Genomic DNA, 24,760 nt, shown 5'->3' with positions numbered 1-24,760 from the left:
TTTCAGCGACATGTCTGCATTTGTGATCAGAGAAATGACAAACAACAAGTGCTATTCTACACTGCCCAAAACTCGCGTTTGAATCATCAGTGGCAAATCCTTTAAATGAAAACGTACTTACAGACTGTGAGTCAGAACTACCGGCATTTTAGTCAAACTTTACTCTCCCAGGATCAGTAAACAGCCCTCCATAAAATGTGCCGGCGATCCACAGCACTATGTTGATGTATTCCCTCAGCGACCGGCACAGATCAGTTCTAGGCATGACGAAGCGATATCGTCCTCTTTTGGAAGACCAAACAAAGGAGTTTCGCTTTCACAACGAAAAACACAGCGTCTTCACGACATGGCGGCAGTGGCAACAATACTACAGCGAGAATAAAAGTTCCGCCTTCTTTCTTTGCGTGAACATTTGGGTGGCGTTATGCAAACCTTCCCACATAGTGAGGTAGACATGTGGGGGCGTGTTCGAACGAGCCGTTTTAGGTAGGTGTGGCTGACTCTTAACTTTTATAAAGAATATCGCTTTGGATTTGAGACTTTAGTCTTTGCAACTTTACAGATCTTCTTTAAACACTCCAAAGAGAAAGGAAAAAATGAAATTGCTTCATATGACCCCTTTAAAATAAAACATAAAATCACCAATACAGATAAAATGTTACATAGTCAATTTAAATAATAAACGGTATAGCTACATAAGCCCGTACTTTCAGTTTCACTGTAAATTAGGTTTTGTTTATAGCTATTCTGGGCTTGTCTGCTTTCCTGTGCAATAGGCTATATTTTATTAATAAACTGTGTACCTATTTTGATTTTAGCCTATACCATCTTCGTCCATTAGCCTCCTTTAAGCGTTTTCTACAGCCTAACGGTTTTCTATGGGGGATAAACGTTGCATTATGGCTATCTGCTTTACTGATAGTAATGCTATTAATAAGGTTATTAATATAAGGTTATTAGTTTCTCGAGGGAACGCAAAAGTTTTGCGAGAGAACGCAAAACATGTGAAAAATATTTTTTCCTCCCACCCCGAATTTTTTCCACCACCATGTCCCTTTAGTGTGTGTGTATATATATTTTTATATATATATATATATATATATTCATTTTTTTTTATATTATTTAATTGTTATTTAATGTCTTTACTTTAGAAAAAAATAACTGCATTAAAAACCTGTTAAATGTACCTCAAATCCTGCTGATTCTAATTGACACTTTATTTTCATCTGGAGGACAAATAGGACAGACAAAAAACAATTAATTTACACTGTAGGAAGGTCCTGAGCCATATCAAGAAACCAGAATATCAGGGACTTGAGGAGCAAGCTTTATGGAGTTAGGCCAGTAAGTAACACCCTAGCAACCACCAGAACACCTTAGAAACCACATAGCAACACACTGAAACTCTAAATATCTTAGCAACCACCCACAACAGTGGCGTGTGTCTACCTTGCCTCGTTAAAAACTAGTTTGGATGTGAGTGTGTAGCCCTCAAGTAATCTCAGGCACCTATTTCCAATTTTCACAACTAAATGTCACAGTGCTGTCTAGGGTCAGGATCATTTTCACCACAGTGCAGCCAATTAGAGCTGCACTGTGGTGTTCTCCCAATATAAGATAACATAAGTACATCCTGAATTAATGCCAATCCTGAAACTCAATCTAATGCACGAGGTGTTTACGTACTCATAAGTACGAATAACAAACAACCTCTGATCAGATAGCAGAGGACAGCTGACAACGATGCAGATAACGGGCCCATCAAGTCAAGCATCCTAATTTAAACTTGTGTGTCTATGGTTTCACACAGTTTGACTTTACCTTCCAGTTAGGGTTATATTGCACCATTTTAGATATGGTTCCAGCAGTGCGGCTGGAGGAAATCTCAGAGGTCAAAGACCTTTCAAGGGTCAAGCTGCCTCTCTTTTGTAGGAATTAACAATCACTTTTTGAGGTAAGAAACCGCTATTGCTTAGAGAGGGACAAGTGCCTGAAGGTCAGAGTGTATCTGACCTGTGTGAATAAGCAGAGAGTAAATGTTTTCTTATCCTTTTCACTATATATATATATATGGTAGTTGAGGATAGATCTCATGATATGATTGTAAAGCGCTTTGGTGTACAGCAATACACAACTAATTATATTTATACATTTTATTTATATAAATGCTTCATTCATAATATATATAAATATAATTTTTATATTTGGGATATTGAATTTATGCAGTCAAGCTATTAAGTGTTGCCATGGCTGAGAAATGTGAAGGAAGTAAAGAAAAATCAGAAATGTGAAGTTAATTCTGAGGCGCTAGCCCAATTTCTTTATTTCTTTATTTATTATGTAATGCAGTACATTTTTAAGTGTGACTGTGTATTGCTTCATCACTCAGGGTCCAAATACTTTTAGCCTCTTAAGACCCGAGAAAAGATTTGTAGGAAAAAAAAATTTTTTTCATGTCTTTAAATTATTTATAAAAAAAAGTTAAAAATGATATTTAATCCGTAAGTTATGGTATGTCCTCGGTAGAGGACATTGGCACTCAAGGGGAAAAAAAAGACATGAATGAACATTCGCAGGCAAAAACAATAGATTTGTAAAATCACCAAGACATTTTTACTTTTTTTTTTTTACCAAACTTTGCATAAAGATGATTCTCAACTATGTTATAACAGAATGATTTGTGTGTAATAATGGGAGTAATATTTGACAAGATTTTCATAATAATATATAATATTTCATAGAATATTGAAACATAATTCATTTTGTTAATAATTTCATAATGTCTCCCAAAATGCTAATAAACATGCTTTTAGTCCCAGTGTCCTCATATGAGGACATGTATGAAATCAACATCCTGTTTCGTAACAAAGTCATATTTTGATTTGAACCCCATAACATTTTCCTGAGATGTTGATTTATGACACACAGTTTAACAATTAGACCGATTTAAATGATAATTAGAAAATAGTATCATATTTCCATAAGAGTGTCACTAAATTAATATCAGACATATTTGAAGACCAAGGAGAGGGAGTGGTTATAGTGAAACATCCAAACATTTAGTATCTCTGAAAAGCCCTGAAGGTGCTCTGTACAGGACATCCAGACTGAAAACTGTGGCATGTACAGTCTCAGAGAAATACACCAAAATATAATGTCCTTATATGAGGTCAGAGGGTCTCAGGAGGTTAGGGGTCATTTTATATAATAATAATAATAATAAATGAAGTTATATATTGTTAATGCCTTCTAATAATAATGTTTTTTTTTTTTTTTTGGTCAAGCTGTATTACACAAGTGTTGCCATGGCTGACATCTGAAATGTGAATGAGGTAAAGAAAAATTCCCCTTTTCTTGTGGAAATGCAAGTAGATGAAATTAATCCGTTGGTTTTTCAACAATTATTTTAATATTAACCAAACTTGCATCTTTAGTTACTGCATAGGCCAAGCAAGGGCGTTGTCACTGGTGCTTTACAGCTGCACAAATGTGAAGCCCTCTGCTGTTTTTGTATCATAATTACTGATTTCATCAGCCTGCTATTAGTGTTTATCAAGGCTTATGTCATGGCAGGCTGCCAGTTCAAGCTGCGCATTGCCTAATCACTTATTGACCGGAGGAGTACAAACCACTTAGATCTTCTCAGAAAGAGGTTTTAAGCATATTGTCTCATCTGATGAAGGGTGTTGTGCCAGTAACAATGGTTTTCTCAATAATTTGACCACAAGCCTGTTATATTTGTAGTGGAAAGATGTTTGGGTGAAAAGAATCGCATATAATATGAATTGTTTTCTTTAGTGTAAGAGGCAATGCATGAAATGTATTAATGATTTCCACCGTGCAAAGCATTTTATTAGAAATCTTAAGGTTTATTATTTTAATTTTTGAGACTTTATTATTATTATGATCATTATTATTATTTTCACTTTTATTATAAAAAGAAATCATGAAAAGTGTAAGATAATAGAATTAGAAGTTAGGGAAAAAATGTAGTGAGCAAAAACGCTCGACACACTCTGTTCTTTCTCTCACATCCCGGGATGCTTTATTGAAGGAGTTGTTATGTATGCCGGACATGCTTTTCCTTTTCTATCTGATCAAAGACATACTAAAAATAGTAATCAACTGAATACAAATTAATATGAAATAAATTAATATTTGTAGGAGTTTTTTATAAAAGTAGTTTTGAACATTTAAAGGCTTATTAGATGATGTGTAACAAATTGAGTGAAGTGTGTAAAAAGTGTGATTGGTAGTGTACATCTCTTGCACAGACTATATTAGGTTTTTTAGTCTGAAGTCCAATGAAATGTGCACCTAATTCAAAACGGATTATTTTGACATTAGAATATTTGTTTTTTCTAAGATGGCAGAAGTGTCTAAAATGGCTAAAGCTGTTACAAGTGAACAATAAAATGACAGTAGTATCCAGATGAGAGTCAATAAACAGATTTCTCAGGACAAGGATGTCAGGACCTTTTTTTAATTGTGATGTTATACATTTTATTTTGTTATTTGTATTATTTAATTGGATTATAGGCCTAATTTGTCAGACAAAACGATGTTTAGAATGTTTTTCTGTGCTGCCCCTTACATTTCTGCTGTCATTAATGACCTTTTTAACTTTAAATTTATATATATATATATATATATATATATATATATGTATGTATGTATGTAACTTATTCACGGTTCAATCTACAACTAGCCTCCCCTATAATATATATATATTTATATATATATATATATGTATATATATATATATATATATGTGTGTATATATATATATATATATATGTATGTATGTGTGTGTGTGTGTGTGTGTATATATATCGCACCGTAACATTTTCATTCACGTCACCGTCATGTTAAATATGCGATAAAGTATAAACGGGGTTCAAAAATAATTTCTCATTCGCTCGTGTAATTTGCGACCGGTGTGTAATTCATACATGTGCGTTTTGTCGTCAACTATGCAGCCGTGATTTCTGAGCAGTGGGAGGACGGGGCTTTAGAAAGATCCTTGCGATTTAACCCTCGGGCCAAACTCACCTCTCCCTTCCCTTTCGCAAACATCAGCAGAAATATCAGTCTGACCAATGGCTCTTATTCTGGGTTGTGCTGTACGAGCAGAACACTCTGTACAAACACACTCTTACTCCAGCCTTAGCGCGCGCAAAGCCAATCTCAGTGGCTACAGTAAGTGGTGTGTTTTTCTTAATAGTTGTCTGATTGGACAAACCGTATGTCAGTATCTTGGCTCCACCCCCCCACCCCCACCCCACCCCTCTGCTCGGGACGTGTCCATGTTTTTTTCTTTATTGAAGCAGGGAGCTCCGTAAGTTGTGTGTTAGAAACGCAGCAGCTTTTACGCACAGACTTGTTGCACGTTGAGTTAAATAACCAAACGGTGCGCAAGCTGTAAAAACGCTTGAAAAATTCGCTTAAAATGTCCTGGATGTTACAAGGATAACGTACGAGGAGAATAAGGTCAACGTGACCACGTACGTTATCTTCAATCGGGATAAATATTTGAGGGTGTGTGTCTTTTGCAAGTTAACGCGCGACCAAACAATTTAAAAGAAAACAGCGTTTCGATTTGACACTGTGTATTTTGAGTAATATAGTTCGGCCCGTCGTGTTTATTAATATATTGAATCCAAACATACTGGGGTCAGTTCAGTTGTAGTATTTTGCAGTGCCAAGGTTATTTTGTTTGTTTTATTTCTATATGATTTTGAAACATGTCCGATTAAAAATCAACACAGAGCTTCTTTGCTATTTACGTGTCATATGAAATATTACATGTAACATGATTTGAAGATAATCTAAAAGGGATCTGAAGTGTAGCAACAGTTTAATCATGGGTGAAGTGTGTAAAAACTGATTGGTAGTGTGCATCTCTTGCACAGTCTATGTTAGGTTAGGGTTAGGGTACACTACATAGGACAAATCATTTTTAAAGCGTGTTTGTCCTATGTTGTTCAATATCGCTAAATTAAAAAAAGTGTGTGTGGGGGGGGGACTAAATTCCATAGGTTTCATGCTGCCACATACCAATTTAGCACCTGAGAGTGATGTATTGATCACTTCTGGAATTGTTTGAAATGCATTTAGGTTTTTAGAACAGCTTATGGTCAGTTTGGGGCTTTTGCTAATGCAGGATGTGAGAAGTGTATTGAAGTTTCCCCTAAGAGTGTGTTTTCATTCAGATGTTTTTCTGCACAATATAATGAAAAGGAGTCAGGTGAAGTGTTCATGTCATTATGGTTTAATCATCTCATTTATAAAGCAGTACACAATCCACTTAAAATTTTGAATAGGCTCAGTTTGCAACCTTGCACAAATTTGTGGAGGGAAAAAAAACGATAAAAAGAAGTACATACAGAAAATGCACAAATGCCACTTTGGATAGTCATGAACAACAAAAAGCTTGACATAAATAAATTAATAAAATGTCCTCAGTGTTTTTTTTGTTTTGTTGTAATTTGTGTCTTCTTTACAAAGCGGTACGCACAGGTACACTTCAATGTTTCACACACATGCAGTGTAACGTCTTAATTAAAAAAAAGTAGCGGGTTGATACATATTTTTGTCATAGTGCCATGTCATGTTCAACACGAAAGCCAAATATATTGTGGCAAAGAAGTGGCTTCATGGACTAACGTTCTTAATTGTATGGCCCAGTGTTAAAAGAAAAAAAAAAAAGAAGAAATATATATTTATATAAACATTATGCTACACAGCAATGCAATGAATAGAAAAACATAAAAAAAAAGAAGATAAGAAAATCCATTTTTGAATGTGTACTCAAATTTAGAATTTGTAGTTCGTGAGAATTATGGCAAAATATATGGCCCAGTGTTAAAAGGAAAAAAAAAAAAGAAGAAATATATATTTATATAAACATTATGCTACACAGCAATGCAATGAATAGAAAAACATAAAAAAAAAAGAAAATAAGAAAATCCATTTTTGAATGTGTACTCAAATTTAGAATTTGTAGTTCGTGAGAATTATGGCAAAATAAGAGACAATTAAATTAGTGGAATAACCCGGGGATATAGTAATACTGTAAAAAAAGCATGAAACCCTTAATACCACACTAGGAGTCACAGTCCCTTCAGAGAAGAACACCACATGCCCAACGTGCTGTAACTTTGGCTGGCAAAATCATATACGAGTACCAATAAACATGAACGGTATCAATGCAACTATGGAATCATTTTAATGTAGCCAGATCACAGAAGGTGAACAAGTCTGTAATGCTTTTCAAACAGTGACATTTGTGCAACTTCAAAAAATGCTGACGGTTGTGCTGCTGCTGTTGAGCACAACACTGATACACATGAAGGTGTATTTCTGACTGTCAACATCCTGAGCCAGCCAAAACCGAGACAAATATGGAATCATTTTAATGTAGCCAGATCACAGAAGGTGAACAAGTCTGTAATGCTTTTCAAACAGTGACATTTGTGCAACTTCAAAAAATGCTGACGGTTGTGCTGCTGCTGTTGAGCACTATTATATATCTTTAAAATCACATGAAGGTGTATTTCTGACTGTCAACATCCTGAGCCAGCCAAAACCGAGACAATGGGATTGTTGAACCTAATTAAAGGGAAATGGTGTGTACGTGTCTGTATTTGACATGGATATATTTACTTGCAAAGGGTACATTTTGGGGAGACGTTTTGAAAACTGCACAGCAATTCTTCAAGTCAAACGCACTCCAATTATAAATGATTGTGTTTTTTTAATCTTAATATTACATTTAAATGTGCTACATATAAAATGAAAGTATATACATAGGTAGTAAAAGAACAAACGAAACTCCAATTGCACACTGCTACATTGTCTGCTTTTGAGGCAAATATATTCTGTCGAGTGCCAAAAGTTTAGTGTAAAAATTCAGTGCTTATACAGCCTCTCCAAGGCTCGATTTGTTTTTTTCAACCGCTGTCCCCGTTTACTTCATAAAGCTCTTGGAAGTATTTGATGGAGAAATGAGTCTTCTTCATCCGTCTCTGCAGGGAACAAGGGGAAAAAGTTGATTAGCAAAGGAAATAGCATGTCGAACGCGCGTGCAAAAACGTCACAACGACACAATGCATGAAATAAAGGACAGAAAAATACGACAACAATATTTGCGCGTAAACAAACGGCCATCTCCACGACGCGTTTAAAACAGGAGCGATAGCGCAGGACAGCGCGAATGAAAAGCGAGGAATTTTGCGCGCAACTATATGCCTGCATTGTGAACCCAGACCCCCTCCTCCTCCCCCCACGCGCACACCCTACAAGAGACCCGCTGACGTGTTACTACAATGTTATGCATTTGAGTCCCGTTTGACTCGACTGTCACTTGCGCGGTGACAGAACGGCTTAAACGCGCGTGCGTTTTAAAAGTCCAAACCAAACGCTTAATACACTGCCAACGCGTGGAGGAACGAACACTCTTCGCGTTTAAAACCGAGAGAACAATTATATATAAAACCAAACAAAACATCAGCTATGTTGAACGCGATCTTTGTAGCAATAAGTTACAGGCGTTTACATCAATGCATCAAATAAGTCCTGCACCAGACAGCGCGCGCGAAACTCACCTTGTTTACGTTTTGGGATCCGACTTGCTGGGCGCGTGCGAACTCGTCTCTGGACAGCAGTTCGCCTCGGTCGCTTGGACGTTGGCTCTTTTGCTTTGGCAAGGAAGATCTATCGAAAGAATGAAGATTGTGTTAGAAAAGCGACTTTATTTGCGAGCTATAGACCGCGAAAGCAAGCAGTTTCAGCATTACACACGATCGGCAGGGCAAACTGTTTGTCCCCCGAGGTCTGCGCGCAAATAACGCAAGAGCACCGAGACTCCCAAAACATTTACCCTGATCCTCTGTCGACGGTCTTTTTGTCGGCGGGGTAAGCGTCGTTCGGCAATCCGAGCGCCTCCCGTGCTCCGCGTTGTCAGAGTCCCCCTGTACGCTCGTTGTCAACAAACAGTCGCGGGTCCCGTTATGATCCACAGTCCCGGCCGAGGTATCCCGTTTTGCGTGAGGCGGTCTGGTGTAAAACTCCGGCACCTCTTTCGCGTCCACCTCCTGCCACTCGTAGTCGCCAGGCGCGAGCGGCTCGTTTTTGTCGAAGTCGTAATTCCATTTTTCCTTGGACGCGTTCTCCATCGCCAGCATTTGCTCCTTGACGTCCCTCGCGAGCTCTTCGCGATCCACGGAGCCGAAGAGATTTCTGCAGACCGGCGGTTTGGCGTGATCCGCCTGCCTCGCGTCCACCCTCTCCAGCGTCGGACTTCCATTGGAGACGCGCACTTTTGACATTCTGCACGGGAAAGTTCGTCCAGAGAATCGCAATCGAGGTCTAACTAAGAGCGATCCTTCTTCCCGAGAAAGCCGCAGAGCGCACGCATAACAATCGCGCGCGACTCCGTGTGGTAGTAATTCCGAAGAAAAACAGACGAGCAGTCAATATGGCGATCGCAAGTATACTGGCAGGGGGGGGGGGGGGGGGGGGAGAGAGAAAGAGTGACAGCGAAGGCTATTTAAACAGAAGACGCTTCGCCGGCGGAGCCCGCCCATCAGTGAAACACGATAGAAATAGTGGAGACGCGCGAACCCACTAGGTGATCTAAAGTGAGACAGAAATATCTAGTTCTTGAAGCAGGTGGCTTAATTGTAAAAGCGTGATTTGTAGATCAGGAAAAAGTCAAAACGCGATAATGAAAAGTAAGTGGATGCCCCATGTGAACTAGGCTGGAGGTAAGAAATAAGGTTATTGCAGTTTAATTGTCCATGAGGTAGAGTGTCTGCGGGGGGAGGAGAGGAAAGCCCGGGCAAAGTGTCATACATTTGATAATGTTTCGCAAGAGGCCCATTAATATGACATGGAGTAGATGTGTAACCTTTTCTACACTTTAAAAAAAATAAATATTTTTTTAAAATATAGGGAGCGAAGTTGCTTTAACATGGTTAGTGTCACCATCTAGTGGACGAAGAGTAAACTGTTGGCACAGTCATGGTCCCCCTTCTTCAGGTGTCGTCGTCATGCTGCTCTTCACGGTCATCTCACCACTTTATTTGCCAATCCACTCAGCTGAGCTCACCACTCACTCCTCGGTCTGGTCAACTCCACCCACTGCAATTGATTAATTGTGGAAAGCTGTTTGGATTTGAACCAGGGACCTCTGGCATTGTCTGCCAATGCTCAGATCACTGAGCCACAGATCTCCAACTGTGCATGTGCTGGAACTTGTACTTCACTACTTACCTGTGATTTTTGCAACCAAGTCAGGTTTACTCAGGCTCAACTTAAGGCCAGAACGATCTGGAAGAAGGCAGGTCCGGAAGTGTGGTAGTGTTTGCATGCTCATGCTCACATACAGGTTTGCAGTCCAACAACCGTTTGAGACTCACCTACATCATCACTTTTTCTTTTCAGTCATCAAGTAATCACAACCAATGACAAGCATACACATCAATCACTTCTTTTATAGCTTCTACATGCAACACAAGGCATTTATCGCCATCATAAAACTCAGGAAAAATCAATGACAGCACAGAAATGATTTTAATCAAAACATGCTTTGCTGCCTCCAGTTGCGCAAGACAAGTACAAATCTAATAACAAAAAACCACAAACTGTTCATATTGTGTGTCTGGCCAGATGGCTCACTAGTGTCCTGACTAAATCATTCTAGCATCATGAAGAGGACATCTTCTGGACGCTCTTTTTCCTCAGCACCTCGTTCTGAACCTGTTCTGGAAACTGATGAAGGTGAGCCCGCACACAGGGCAAACAAAAGCGCTTGGTGTAGAACAGACTGCAGTCCTGTCAGAAAACAAACAAACACAAGCTTATTGATCCGTTGACACCGATTCCAAAACATATATATCAACGATCCTGATCCTGCCATCGTTGCGCTTCGCTTCACTGCATGCAAGCCTCAAAATATTGTTTGATCTATATCTTTAAAATTTTGAACATAATGGAAGAGATGGAGGCTATTTTCTATACATTATTACTTTCGTTGAATCATTCCAAAAGGAGGAAAACTAATAGACTATTGGAGAGCCATGTTTTTGGTTTCTCATCAAAGCTACACGTACCATTCCCACACACACCGTCTTGCTGCACAGACAGCACTTGGATCCTAAAACAAGAAACTTTTCTCTCTCTGGGCTGAAGGGGTCCTTCATGCCGTAACATTCCTCCAAGAGCCTGCAGGACAAACGACAAAGCACATCTCAATCAATGGCGTCCTTCATGAAATTATTCAGCCACGTGTAACTGATCAGACATTGAAATCAAGGGACGGTGTGTTAAACGGGCTACTACAAACATTTCAATGAGCTTTTAGCTCCGACGTCAGGAGCTTACAAGTCCTTTCCATATCTGGTGCGATACGCGCTGATTTCAGAAAACACATTTTACAGTTCAGGCCATGGAAACCCTGCAAGTGTCTGCTTTAATGGTTCTAATAACTTTTGTGAACGCACAGTGTCCAAATACGGGTGAAATCATCTTCCATTGTCATTGTGTAACAGACATATTTATGTAACAATAAAACTACAATTATTTTTAAATGTATAAAAGACAGTGATCATACAACATTTCTTAATCACTGAAAAGCTAAAAACCTATTACTGACAAATGGGTCAAACCTAGTGATTTGAAGGACAATGGCAAAGATTGGCCAATATTTTAAATTACCATTAATCCATTTTTGAGGGGCTGCATGGTGATCTTTAAATACAGTCTTTTCATGAATTAATCTAATGATTCTCATCCCAAATAAGCCTAACAACATTTGTTAGTATATGAGCTATTGTTACACTGAATAACATTTTAGTGGATGTCTTAATTATGCTAATAATCATAACTCAAACTACACACACACACACACACACACAGAGTACCTTGCGAAAGTATTAATTTTTTCTCACGTTTTGTTATATTGCTGCCTTATGCTAAACTGCTTTAAATTATTTTTTTTCCCCACATCAATCTAAACTCCATACACCATAATGGTAGAGCAAAAAACTAGTTTACATCTTGGCAATTTTATTATAAATACGGTAAAACACTTAAATGATTCCATTGCGCAAGTATTCATACCCTTATCTGGGACAGTTACATTTTAGCTCAGGAGCATTCATTTTGCTTGTAGATGTCACTACACTTCGAGTGAAGTTAACCAGCAGCAAATTCAATTGAATGGGTATGATCTGGAAAGGCACACATGTCTTCATAAAAGGTCTAACAGCTGATAATGCATATCAGAGCAAAAACCAAGCCCCAAGGTCAAAAGAACTGCCCGTAGAGCTCAGAAACAGGTTTGCGTCAAGCCACACATCTGTGGAAGAGAAGAAAAAATCTGCTTCATTGAAGGGTCGCAGAACAATGTAGTCTCCGTTACCCTTAATGGTAAAAGTTTGAAACAACCAGGACTCTTCCTAGAGCTGGCCTCCTGGCCAAACTCAGCAATTGATGGAGAAGGGCTTTGATTAGCATGGTGACCAAGAACCTGATGGTCACTCTAGTTGAGCTCCATGATCATATGAGGAGATAGGAGAAATCTACAGAAGGACAAACATCGCTCCAGTATTATGAAATATTTTTACTATTTAAAGGTCCCATATTTTACACCTTTCTGGACTTATCTTAGGTTTTGATGTCCTCAAGAATATATATTTGCGGTATAACTACCAAAAACCATCTCAATATACTTGAGAGGTGAAGAATGGCAGATAATTGCCAAATGCTGATGAGCAAAGCTAAGACTTGAGGCTGTAAAGGTGCTTCAGCAAAATATTTTGTTACTTATGCAATGTACTTATTTCAGTTTTATTTTTAATAAATGTACGAAGTTGTGACAATTCTGTTTTTGCTTTGTCAGTATGGTGTATAGATTTTGGCCCATCTAATTCATATTCATGAGCCTCTCTTCTGATTGGCCTGTTGTGTTCAGAGTGATGCACGGCCAGGCCAACCACAGGTAACTAGGGTCAGCCGGCGTCACAGCGCTAGCTGGAGGCAGCAAAACAAAGGGGAAACTGGAGGCGGCCCATTCAAACTACATAAGGAGCTTAAAATATCTTGTTGTGATGTTGGGTGCCAGAATCGACGTAATACAGCCTCAAATTAGACATTTGATCGCATATCTGCTGCCACTGCCAGACAAAAAAAACCGACGACAGCTGTAGTTAAACGCGATAAAACGAGCAGACTGGACAGAGACGATCGTCAAAAATGCTTGCGTTTGCAGCGCACACTTCTTATCAGAAAAGGTTCAATAAAGTATTGTCTTTTGTTGTTATGGGCGCATCTACAGACTTCTTGCATCTCACGACTGTGTCGTGTATGAAATAATGTCTGTATGGATGTGTGTAAAACAACAAATTGACGATTTATATATAATCATTTGTAATTGTATATACATTGTTGTGATTAATTGTGGCTGGATTTCGTGGTTAAAGTTAACCTTTTCCACATGTTTCCGCAATGTTGTCTGGGGGTTTGGCAAAAGGAGAGTGGGACTGTGGGCGGTGCTCGGGGTGGTGACTGTGTAGTTCTGACGTCAACTTTTTACGGAAGTCACAACGGTTTGTGAAAAATCACAGCTACTTTATGCAGGCTGTGTGCATTTTATATGGTAGTTACATAGCACCTAGACCTCAGTTATCATGAAAAAAGCCAGGAAATTTCTGTTTTGACAATATGGGACCTTTAAATTAACTGCTTTCTTTTTTAATATATTTTAAAATATTATTTATTCCTGTGATTTCAAAGCAGATTTTTTTTTGCATTATTACGCCAGTCTTCAGTGTCACATGATTCTTCACAAATCATTCTTATATTTTTATTTGCAGCTCAAAAAACATTTATTATTATTATTAAGTTGAAAACAGCAGAGTACAATTTTTCAGGTTTCTTTGATGAATAGACGGTTCAGAACTGAAATAGAAATCTTTTGTAACATTATAAATGTCTTTAGAATCACATTTGATCAAGCATCCTTGCTAAATAAAAGTATTAATCTCTATAATATATATATATATATATAGACTCCAAGCTTTTGAATGGTCTAGTGTATAATGTTACAAAAGCTTTTTATTTCAGATAAATGCTGATCTTTGGATCTTTCTATTCATCAAAGAATCCTGAAAAAAAGTACTCCGCTGTTTTAAATTAAAGTTTTTTTGAGCAGCAAATCAGAATATTAGAATTATTTCTGAATGATCGTGACACACTGAAGACTGGAGTAATGATGCTAAAAAAAAAATCAGCTTTAAAACCACAGGAATACATTTACATGTTTTACAAATGTTCAAATACAAAGCAGTTATTTAGCTCCTGCGTACCTAACTAGTCTTTGAATTATTTTAAATAGTAAAACTATTTCACAATATCACTGATTTTTGTTGTATTTTGGATCAAATAAATGCAGGCTTGGTGAGCAGAAGAGAATTCTTTCAAAAGCATTACCAGTCACAAGTTTTTAAACAGTAAGACTTTTAGTGTATATATATATATATCTTTTGTAACAATATACATTACACCGTTTAAAAGTTTGGGGTCAGTCTTTTTTTTTTTTTTTAAGAAATGAATGCTTTTATTCAGCAAGGATGTGTTAAATTGATGAGAAGTGATAATAAAGACTTATATTGTAAGAAAAGGTTTGTCTTTGTTGTTCTTCATCAAATAATCCTGAAAAAAGCATCACATTCCCCCCAAAAATTAAGCAGCACAACGGTTTCCACCATTGATGATAAATCAGCGCATTAGAATGATTTCTGAATCATCATGTGACACTGAAGACTGGAGTGATGATGAAAAATCAGCTTTGCATCACAGAAATACATAATATTCAAATAGAAACCCATTATTTTAAATGGTAATTATATTTTACAATATTACTGTTTTTTTCCGCCAAATAAATGCAGCATAATTAACAGAAGAGAATTCTTTAAAACACATTACAAATCTTACTGATCCCAGACTTTTGAACAGCGGTGTGTACGTATAACAGCAGCCTCCGATAGTGCTCGATGTGAGTGATGAGACTGTCCATGGTTTTGCTGTGGCGTTGACATTCGAAGTCACTTCATCAGTGCTCGAGTACACAAATATAGCTGTCGAGTCGAACGACCGATCCATGTGGATAAACCGTCTAAACCACTTTTGTACTTCATGAACCGCATTATTTTTAATAATCCCGACCTTTTCAAATGGTACACGATTTCACAGTGTTACTCATTTCCCCCACTCATTTTTACTCTACAAATATTAAGATTGTTCACATGGGCTATTCGTTTATCATTTAATCACCGCGATGTCGTTGCAATATTTTCTGAAAGAAGAATGTTGGTTATGTAACCGACGGTTTTGATCGCCATTGACTTATATGAAAAAGAACGATAATTACACAAGACATCTTTTATGTTCAACAACGAACTAAGTCATACAGTTTTGCAACGACATTAACAATGACACCTTTTCGGTTTTTGGGTGTCATTTTGCAGTCTGGTGGCCCGATTCAAAAATATGCCAGGAATGTAATATTCATATATCCGTTTCATTAATTGCATGCCACGGTGACCAGTGTTGGGGAAAGTTACTTTTAAAAGTAACGCATTACAATATTGCCTTACTCCCTACAAAAAGTAACGAATCACGTTACTTAGTTACTTTTTATGGAAATGCGTTATATTACTTTTGCGTTACTTTTTAAATACAGGCAGGGCTCGATTGTTTTTAATATAAGAATACATGGGGAAAAGTAACTTAAAGTAATCAGTTACTTTACTAGTTACTTGGGGAAAAGTAATCCGATTACTTTTAGCAATTGCGCGTCCACGCGTTATATCGTCTGTACACGTAACGTCTCAAGAAATATTTGCCTTCACGGCCTTCCATAGCAAACCACACACACACACACACACACACACACACACACACACACACACACACACACACACACACACACACACCTGCCAATAATCAAGATGACCGGGTTTGCTCAAGCCTATACTACCATTATATACGTCTAATTCACTGCATATCACTAAAGCTATATTACAAACGTTCTTACTTGCCTATGAAGACCGAATATCCCGCGCGCTCCGTTGCAGCGTCACACGTGCTTGTGTACTCACACTATCGCTCTCGTGTTTGGCGGCTTCTGCCCGTAGAAGCTGTACGGGCTGGACATCTCGCACAGCTCACAGGTGAACAAGCCGAGCGCGGATCCTCCGCTCAGATCCATGCCCCTCTAACGTGCGATTCTCGTGCTGCGCAGCGTCTGCGCCCTGTTTGTTTCGAGTGAGCGCGCGCCATGCTGTTGTGACGTCACGACGGTGCGTCGAGCGCTTCCGCTTCCGGTACATCAGACGAGACGGGGGGGCGGCGCCAGAAATAACACACGCTCCTTTCCAGGTTTTCCAAACCTTTTTCATGAACGTTATATTTCATTTCAAACTACAAACACCAGGTCAGTCAGTAACTGCGCACCCAAAAGAAACAAATGAACATGAAATGGTTCATTAAACTGCAGCAAGCGAAATCTAGAGCATTTCCTCATCAAGTGTCTTTGTGGATTGTAGTAGATTTAGCTCTAGATGCCATGACGTTTAGATTTACCCTGCAAAAGTATACAACGATAAAACAATAATGTACCCATCAGTACTAATTCACAACACGTAACACGTTTGTACAGTAAAATTACAGTTGGAGTGCTATACAGTGTACAATAATATTTTTATACAAATGATGTTCAATGTACAAGCATTTCTAATGAGGTAACAAACGATCTGATTTATATGGCTCTCTCTCTATACATTTCATTCTAGCATTAAAACGTCATATGACAAATCACCCAATATTCAGGATAGTCGACTCTATATTTTCCCAGATCCTACATCTTGAATGCTGGTGCTTATTTGGCAGAGACGGCGTCGACCGCTCTGAAAGTTAGGTTTCGTTAACCACGCCCCCTGTATATCCGAAGCCCCGCCCTTCAAGATTTAGCAGTAGCACATCATCTCGGCGCGGCCAAATTTGTCAACAGCAATACATGCCAACTATGCTCTCGCACTACAAACAGCTGCTTATGAAGCCGAATATGGCTCTTTCGTGATCTACTGCCAGTCTTCAGTGAGCCGAGGGATCATATGTGACCCTGGACCACAAAACCCGTCATAAGGGTCCATTTTTCCAAAATGAGATTTATACATCATCTGAAAGCTGAATAAATAAGCTTTGTTAGGACAGGACAATATTTGGCCGAGATACAACTATTTGAAAATCAGGAATCTGAGGGTGCAAAAAACAACAACATCTAAATATTGAGAAAATCCGTTCTTAGCAATGCATATTACTAATCATAATTAAGTTTTGATATATTTATGGTAGGACAGTTACAAAATATCTTCGTGGAATGTGATCTTTACTTAATATCCTAATGATTTTGGACATAAAAGAAAAGTCAATCATTTTGACCCATACAATGTATTTTTGGCTATCACTACAAATACACCCCAGCGACTCGAGACTGGTTTTGTGCTCCAGGGTCACAAATGTTTTTAGGGATTTCTATATATTTTGAGTGCCATTCGCTCACTGCACCTGTAATTGAAATCCACTCTCTGGCAAATTTACAAAAGATCTATGGGACTATAGGCATTGACCTTATAAAGGTCCGTGCCCTATTAAAGGTTAGTGCTATATTTTTCAGCCTAGAATTACGCTGGCTTTTCCCTGTCATGTCCTGCCTTCCCGAGAATGGCGACGCTCTGAGCTCAGTACATGTCTCAAAAAAACAACAACATCTAAATATTGAGAAAATCCGTTCTTAGCAATGCATATTACTAATCATAATTAAGTTTTGATATATTTACGGTAGGACAGTTACAAAATATCTTCGTGGAACGTGATCTTTACTTAATATCCTAATGAATTTGGACATAAAAGAAAAGTCAATCATTTTGACCCATACAATGTATTTTTGGCTATCGCTACAAATACACCCCAGCGACTCGAGACTGGTTTTGTGCTCCAGGGTCACAAATGTTTTTAGGGATTTCTATATATTTTGAGTGCCATTCGCTCACTGCACCTGTAATTGAAATCCACTCTCTGGCAAATTTACAAAAGATCTATGGGACTATAGGCATTGACCTTATAAAGGTCCGTGCCCTATTAAAGGTTAGTGCTATATTTTTCAGCCTAGAATTACGCTGGCTTTTCCCTGTCATGTCCTGCCTTCCCGAGAATAGCGACGCTCTGAGCTCAGTACATGTCTCTGTAGATCTCCTGCAGAAGCGGGTGGAGTGAAGCATCTTCCGTCTTGTTGATGTCCTGGACCAGCTCCGCGTGCTCCGTCACCAGCTGCCGCAGGTCGGCCAGTTTCTGCAGCAGCTTGGGAAAGAGTAAGGTGTTGTCGGGGTGGTTGGACAACAGGTGGAGCCGTAGGACATGGATGATGCTCTCCTGGATGCGCTCGATCTGCGACACGTCGCTCAGTCCTGGACGGTCTGTCGGTGGAGATCCAGAGAGAGAGGAAGAAACACAAGAGAGACACGTAAGGATGACAAAAGCACCAATACTTTGCAACCGAGTCTGTTTTCTTGAATGAATGCTTGAAATTACTTCATGCCTTTATTTTCACATCAATTATTAATTTTTATATTAATCCTGAACTTTTCAGATAAATGACTTTCCTGTTCAATTGCTATGTTACTTTTTTCCATGGTATCAAAATTGGTATTAAACTCCATGACGTCACTGCTATGAGTTTCGACTGCTGTAATTTCGGCAGTGTGACATCCCTGCATATGTACTTTTTTTTTCGTTTTGCTAAAGGTGTGTAAGCAAACAGAGCAGCCCTCCAGGAAGCCGTGGTTAGTGGAGGCGTCTGCTTTCGGGTCTCTGCCACACGGCAGCAGCTCCTAGGGCTAGGGCTCCTAGGAAACTGTGGTTATTTTCACTAGTTCTCAGGAGAACAAAATCCCCATCTCACTCCGACCATTATTATGTCATGCCTTTCACAAGCTGCTGTCTGTGGCACTCCAGAGGTGACATAAAAACAACCGGTACCACAACTAACCTACTTAGAGTGCAGCAAAGGAGATGACATGAATATGGCGTAAGATGTTCATGAAGCACAGGAGTAGTTTAGGTAAAAATAAATACATTTATTTACCTTTTTTTTCCTGTACTAGTCCAATGGTCCTTTAAATTTGCATTCAAATATCTCCATGTCTCCAAACTTTGATGCAAAACCCCCTAAATATAACCTCGGATATAAATGAACTGGAATAAATATCCATTTATAGTGTGTCAGAACAATAGTGAGAGTGAAAAATATCATTTTTTTCACTGTACTTTTAATTTCATTAAGCAATTTAAAATACTTCTATTTTATTTCTTTTCTGCCTATTACATACACTATTACTTTCTCCATACTTAACAAATATCTTAAGATAACTATTTTAAAGGGTATAAGATAACTCCAGTTATCTCCGTCCGGTTTCCTGGCAAAAAGATGTATTTTGCTGAGGTGGTCTACTCCCCATGTTCCCACTGTGGATTTCTCAGTTGTCAGGCTTTCTTCTCTTTGGAGAATCTTAAGATCTAAATCATAAATCTGACTAATTCTGGAGACTCTGGAAACCTGTGCATTCATTTTTACAGAAACTCTGATTGCTTGTTTCAGGATGACTATATGTTTTTTTTTTCCCTCTCTCTGTTTAGATTCTTTTCCTTTTTCTGTTATGTGTCTGATCAATTTATGCAGTAAGAGATGTATCATTGTATGTATTTCTTTATTAGCTTTCATTCATTTGTATTCCTTTCATCACTTTGGGTTTGTTTGTCTGCTTGTTCATTGATGTTTTTGTATGTCTAAGGTATATTTGATCATCATCAAAAAAAAAAAAAATTTTACTTTAAAGTTTGACAGTCCATAAACATGAATATTTGGTCAAATATTGTTCTTTTCTAGCACACCTTCGTGACCCCTGGCCCCGGCTCTAGTTGGAATGTAGCGTGTCACCAAGTGACATTTCAATTTCATGTCAAGTATTTCATTCTTTAGTAAAGCCAATTTTCAAAAGCTGCTAGTCGCTGTTAAGAAACATTTAATTTATATCATGTTTCCCAAATGTTTTACACAAAGACCATTTTACACAGCCTCTGTTTCGCTTCCCATGCTCCATCTGCATCTCACCTCCGCAGCAGATGATGGCAGCCACGAACAGTGCCAGGTCGCTGTCGTCGAGCTCTAGGGCATTGAACCTCATGGCGAACTGAAATTTCGGCTCCATCATGTCGCTGAAGGGCTTACGCAGACTCTTTAGAAATTCTCGAGTGATGAAGCCTCCGCCGTGAGCCACCAGCAGCCCGTCTTTGTTCATGCAGGAGGCCAGCAGAGCGAAGAGCGCCTCGTACACGCCGTACTTCAGCAGAGTCACCTGGTCGTTGAGGTCTAGGGCGGCAAAGCCAGGCACGGCCTTGGCGAACTCCGTCAGCTCTGTGACCGTCGCCACAGAGGCGTACTGGCAGAACAGAAAGAGCCGGGCCTCCACTTCCCTCTCCCGCAGAGTGGAGACGTCTCCGGACGCCATGTTGCCCAGCAGCTGGGTGATTAGTTTCTGCTCGGCGTGCTGGAGAGTGTCCATGTCGTGGATGACGAAGGGCTACGATGAAGGATGGAGAGAGGTCAGACCGTGCAACTCAAAGTGTGCTGAATAGCTTGTGCAAGTAGTGATCACTGTTTTCTTCATTAGCAATTGACATCCTCTCAGTGTTGGGGAATCTACTTTGAAAACACAGCTCGCCAAGCTACTTCATTTAGAGTCAGTAAAAAGCACAGTCGAGACTTTTGAAAAAGTAGTTACTTAAAGGGTTAGTTCACCTAAAAATGAAAATTCTGTCATTAATTACTCACCCTCATGTCGTTTCAAACCCGTAAGACCTTCGTTCATCTTCGGAACACAATTTAAGATATTTTTGATGGAATCTGAGAGCTCTCTGACTCTCCCATAGACAGCAAGGGTACTACCACGATCAACGTCCAGAAACGTAGCAAGCAAATAATCCATGTGAAATCAGGGGTTCAACCGTAATATTACGAAGCTACGAGAATACTTTTTGTGCGCAAAAGAAAAAAAGCCTCCACTTTATTCAACAATTCTGTAGCGCCATTTTGGAGAGTATCAGGTGCATACGCAGTTTACGTCCACCTGATACTCTCCAAAATGGGACGAATTGTTAAATAAAGTCGTTATTTTTTTCTCTTTTGCGCACAAAAAGTATTCTCGTAGCTTCGTATAATTATGGTTGAACCCCTGATGTCACATGGATTATTATTTACAGATCTCCTTGCTACGTTTCTGGACTTGGGAACATTTCAGTTGTGTTGCTGTCTATGCAGGGTCAGAAAGCTCTCAGATTCCATCAAAAATGGACAAACGAAGGGTTTGAAACGACATGAAGGTGAGTAATTAATGGCAGAATTGTCATTTTTGGGTGAACTATCCCTTTGAACTACAAACTACAAAAAAAAAAATGAGTTTGAATTTCTTTCTTCTGCTGAACACAAAAGAACATATGTTGAAGAATGCTGATATTCATAGAGTTTCACTTTCCATTGACTTCCTCTGAATGGACAAAAAATACATTGAAATTAAACAGGAACCAAAACTGTTTGGTTAGCAAAATTCATCAAACTATCTTTTTATGGTCTGCAGAAGAAAGAAAACCATACATTAACGAATGTGTTGTAAAAATTACTTTTCATCAAAATTTTAGGGGGAACTTAACGCAATCATTTTAGGTTAAAGGGTTAGGGTGTGGCTGACAAAAAATTTGGGAACCCTCTGCTATAATGGACAGCGTTTAAATGTCGCCTCATTTTGCTCAGCTTTAAAGTTGTGTGAGCTATACAACATAAATGAGTGAGTGAGTGATTCCCCAACACAGCAGTCACTCACCGGAGTACTGGTCTTGCCCGTGAGAAACACACGTGCTTTGGCTTTGTTCATGTGGAAGTGTTTGAGGTAGGCTTCATGCATCTGCTTGGCCAGACTCTTTGTGTCCGGCTGCTGGGACTCGTGCTCCTCTTTCACGTTGACATCCTGTTCGGCTTTCAGCCTCTGCTTTTCAGATTGGGGTATCCGCCCAAAACGGATAGCTGTAAGACACACACACACACACACACAGTACCAATGAAACCAGATGCAAGCTCGTGCATGCTTCCACAGACAATGTACTGTATACAAACAAAGCAAACACATATACATTACGAGCTTAGCAAAATGTTAATACGAAGGCTGTTTTCCCTTTCTTCTCTGCATTTCTCATCTTTTCTTGTTTCCTTCCTAATCTAGTTTTCTAATAAACCTGACATTGTATATTAGAATTCTTGTTGGCCTTTATTAAAAAAGTGCTTTTGTTCCTCTTTTGTAAGTTGCTTTGAATAAAAGCATCTGCTAAATGCATAAATGCCATGTGAAATGTTACTTTAAATAAATAATGATTTGTTACTTAAATAATTACATTAATTAATTGTATATGTTAGTTTTATTTCCACTTCACTGACCAACAGTCTGCTGTGCTGCAACTGCATTTGTCAATATGAGGAAAACTTAATATCGCAGATAAAATGCATGAATACAACAATCAAACACTTTTTAACTGCTGGTCTATGTGCAGATCCATACTGGAATTGCTCGGATAATAGGAAAATCCCAAAACTCACATTTGGGTCAGGGGCACTGATTGTGCTCATTTGATTGCATCATTTTTTTAAATAATTCATCACGGTACTTTAGCGTATTGAATCATCAGCCCCAGTTTATACACAAACCAACAGTAGTAGAACTTTAGGTCATCACACTGCTTGCTGCCACTTCATCAGTACTGGGACAAAGGGCAGACGTTGGGGGAGGGGGGGCTGTATGGCGTGATATGATACAGATCTGCCTCGGAAGGGATTGCGCTAACAGTGGCACATGACATTAGCACATTAGCCCTGGCTAACAGAAGAAAGTATTCTCGGTTCAGGTCAAAGTCTCGTGAGAGAACGGGACGGCGTTTCTTCCGTGTCATCTGGTTCATCTCTGGTCATCCCGCTTCTAATCGGCGATAGGTGGGACTTGGAAGGTGTGGATGTTGTCAATGCTAAGAGTGTGTAAAGGTTGTTGTTCTATATTTTGATTCTAATCTAATTTTCCTGGCCTTCCATTAGACAACTAAACTACGCGTTGCCAATTATTATTGTCATAAAATGAAACACCATCTTGATTACAGATAAAGCCATTAAAGAACTTAAATCATAAAGCCATAAACTGATTCTGTGTAATCTAAGTCATAGAGATATGCTCTTTGTGAAGCTCTTACCGTTGTGGGACATGCCCACTGCAAGGCACTTGCGGAAACGGCAGTATTGGCATTTGTTTCGGTTCTTTTTCTGGATCTTGCAGTTGCGTTCGCACTTGTCGTACTCCAGTTTGAGTCGAATGGTTCTCCTGAAGAACCCCTGTGGAAAATTCATGAAAAGACACATGCAATGCACATGCAAATACGTTTGAAAATACAACTTTCAACAGATCTCCATTACTTTTTAATTAATTTTCCCAAAAATAAACAAATGACTAAATAAAAGACTAAAATGTATATATAAAAAAATCATAAGACTTGAATAGCTCTGCTTCCGACCACTAGAATTTGGAAATAACTTTTACTGTAACTTCTGATCACACTGCAAAAAAAGTGATGTTCTTCATCGGTATTTTTGTCTTGTTGTCCAGTGCAAATCTCCAAAGATTCTTAAATTAAGATACATTTACTTGAGAAGCAAAACGACATAGATTAAGAAGTCTTGTTTTATGAGAAATCGATCAAAATAAAGTGAGTTTATGATTAAAACAAGAACAAATATCTGCCAATGAGCTCATCAAAAATCTTAATTCACAGAGGAAACTACTTTTCATACCCCATTGACAGATATTTGTTCTTTTAAGTATAAACTCACTTATTTCTCAGAAAACAAGATTCCATATGTATGTAAGGATGTTTAGATTTTTTGTACTGGAAAACAAGACAAAAATACTGAGGAAAATTGTTTGCAGTACGTGCTGTATTTTATGCCATAACTTTATATTTAAGACTTTCTGTCCGATTTAAAGGGGTCATATGATGCGATTTCAAGTTTTCCTTTCTCTTTGGAGTGTTACAAGCTGATTGTGCATAGATAAGATCCCTGAAGTTGCAAAGACTAAAGTCTCGAAACCAAAGAGATATTCTTTCTCAAAGTTAAGACTCTGCCACGCCCCCCTAAAACGGCTCGTTCTAACACGCCCCCACATATCTACCTCACTATGTGGAAATATTTGCATAATGCCGCCCAAATATTCTCGCAAAGAAAGAAGGTGTGGTTTCAGTAACCGCAGTTAGTGTTGAAGCAGCCATGTCAGGGAGACGCTGTGTGTTTCTAGGCGAAAGCAAAAGCACTTTATTTGGCCTTCCGAAAGTAGATGCATTTAGGAATCTTTAAGATTACTTACAACAGAACAGCAATGCATTTTATGGACGACCGTTTCGTGAACCTAGGAGAGCAGGTAATTCTGACTTTGCTATGACAATCTGCGCTTCTGAATCAGTTACTGTTTTGTTATTAGTTTAAGTATTTGCTATTGACTGTTCAAATGCGGAGTTTTGCGCATTGTGTGTGTGTGTGTGTGTGTGTGTGCGC

The 24,760-nt window shown here is 38.7% G+C and overlaps 3 protein-coding genes across 12 annotated transcripts in view; all 3 read right to left on the bottom strand.

Annotated features, from left to right (window-relative positions):
* Positions 1-7,403: 7,403 nt before the first annotated feature.
* Positions 7,404-9,513, bottom strand: cdkn1ba (cyclin dependent kinase inhibitor 1Ba). The gene is made up of 3 exons (XM_016236234.1): positions 8,882-9,513; positions 8,607-8,715; positions 7,404-8,027 (listed from the first exon to the last, which is right to left on the bottom strand). The coding sequence occupies exons 1-2, from the start codon at positions 9,327-9,329 to the stop codon at positions 8,612-8,614; spliced, it is 552 nt and encodes a 183-aa protein (XP_016091720.1). The 5' UTR covers positions 9,330-9,513; the 3' UTR covers positions 7,404-8,027; positions 8,607-8,611.
* On the bottom strand, positions 8,647-17,237 carry cdpf1 (cysteine rich DPF motif domain containing 1). The gene is made up of 4 exons (XM_016236235.1): positions 16,164-17,237; positions 11,115-11,226; positions 10,078-10,836; positions 8,647-8,715 (listed from the first exon to the last, which is right to left on the bottom strand). Exons 1-3 carry the CDS (start codon positions 16,271-16,273, stop codon positions 10,708-10,710), a joined length of 351 nt encoding a protein of 116 aa, XP_016091721.1. The 5' UTR covers positions 16,274-17,237; the 3' UTR covers positions 8,647-8,715; positions 10,078-10,707.
* Positions 17,238-18,039: 802 nt separating this feature from the next.
* Positions 18,040-24,760, bottom strand: part of pparaa (peroxisome proliferator-activated receptor alpha a) — a 58,229-nt gene continuing 51,508 nt past the window's right edge. For all 10 annotated transcript variants that reach the window (XM_016236223.1, XM_016236224.1, XM_016236225.1 and 7 more), the window contains 4 exons: positions 23,407-23,545; positions 21,999-22,198; positions 20,234-20,702; positions 18,040-18,539 (listed from right to left, as the gene is read on the bottom strand). In XM_016236223.1, coding sequence (XP_016091709.1) covers positions 18,295-18,539; positions 20,234-20,702; positions 21,999-22,198; positions 23,407-23,545 — 1,053 coding nt within the window. In that variant the 3' untranslated portion in view covers positions 18,040-18,294. The remainder of the gene's footprint in view (positions 18,540-20,233; positions 20,703-21,998; positions 22,199-23,406; positions 23,546-24,760) is intronic.

This window comes from Sinocyclocheilus grahami, unplaced genomic scaffold, assembly GCF_001515645.1.
Source record: "Sinocyclocheilus grahami isolate Dianchi unplaced genomic scaffold, SAMN03320097.WGS_v1.1 scaffold484.1, whole genome shotgun sequence".
Taxonomy (NCBI): Eukaryota; Metazoa; Chordata; class Actinopteri; order Cypriniformes; family Cyprinidae; genus Sinocyclocheilus; species Sinocyclocheilus grahami.
The sequence above is the reverse complement of the archived record's forward strand: the minus strand, read 5'-3'. Positions and strand labels throughout refer to the sequence as shown.

What these genes read in the sequence shown, in the direction of transcription:
- cdpf1 (XM_016236235.1), bottom strand. Translation starts at nt 16,273, where the DNA reads ATGGATCTGAGCGGAGGATCCGCGCTCGGCTTGTTCACCTGTGAGCTG. An exon ending in CCAAACACGAGAGCGATAGT is followed by an intron (nt 11,227 to 16,163) that starts GTGAGTACACAA and finishes TTTGTCCTGCAG; the next exon opens with GCTCTTGGAGGAATGTTACG. An exon ending in AGACGGTGTGTGTGGGAATG is followed by an intron (nt 10,837 to 11,114) that starts GTACGTGTAGCT and finishes GTTTTCTGACAG; the next exon opens with GACTGCAGTCTGTTCTACAC.
- cdkn1ba (XM_016236234.1), bottom strand. Translation starts at nt 9,329, where the DNA reads ATGTCAAAAGTGCGCGTCTCCAATGGAAGTCCGACGCTGGAGAGGGTG. An exon ending in ACCGTCGACAGAGGATCAGG is followed by an intron (nt 8,716 to 8,881) that starts GTAAATGTTTTG and finishes TTCTTTCGATAG; the next exon opens with ATCTTCCTTGCCAAAGCAAA.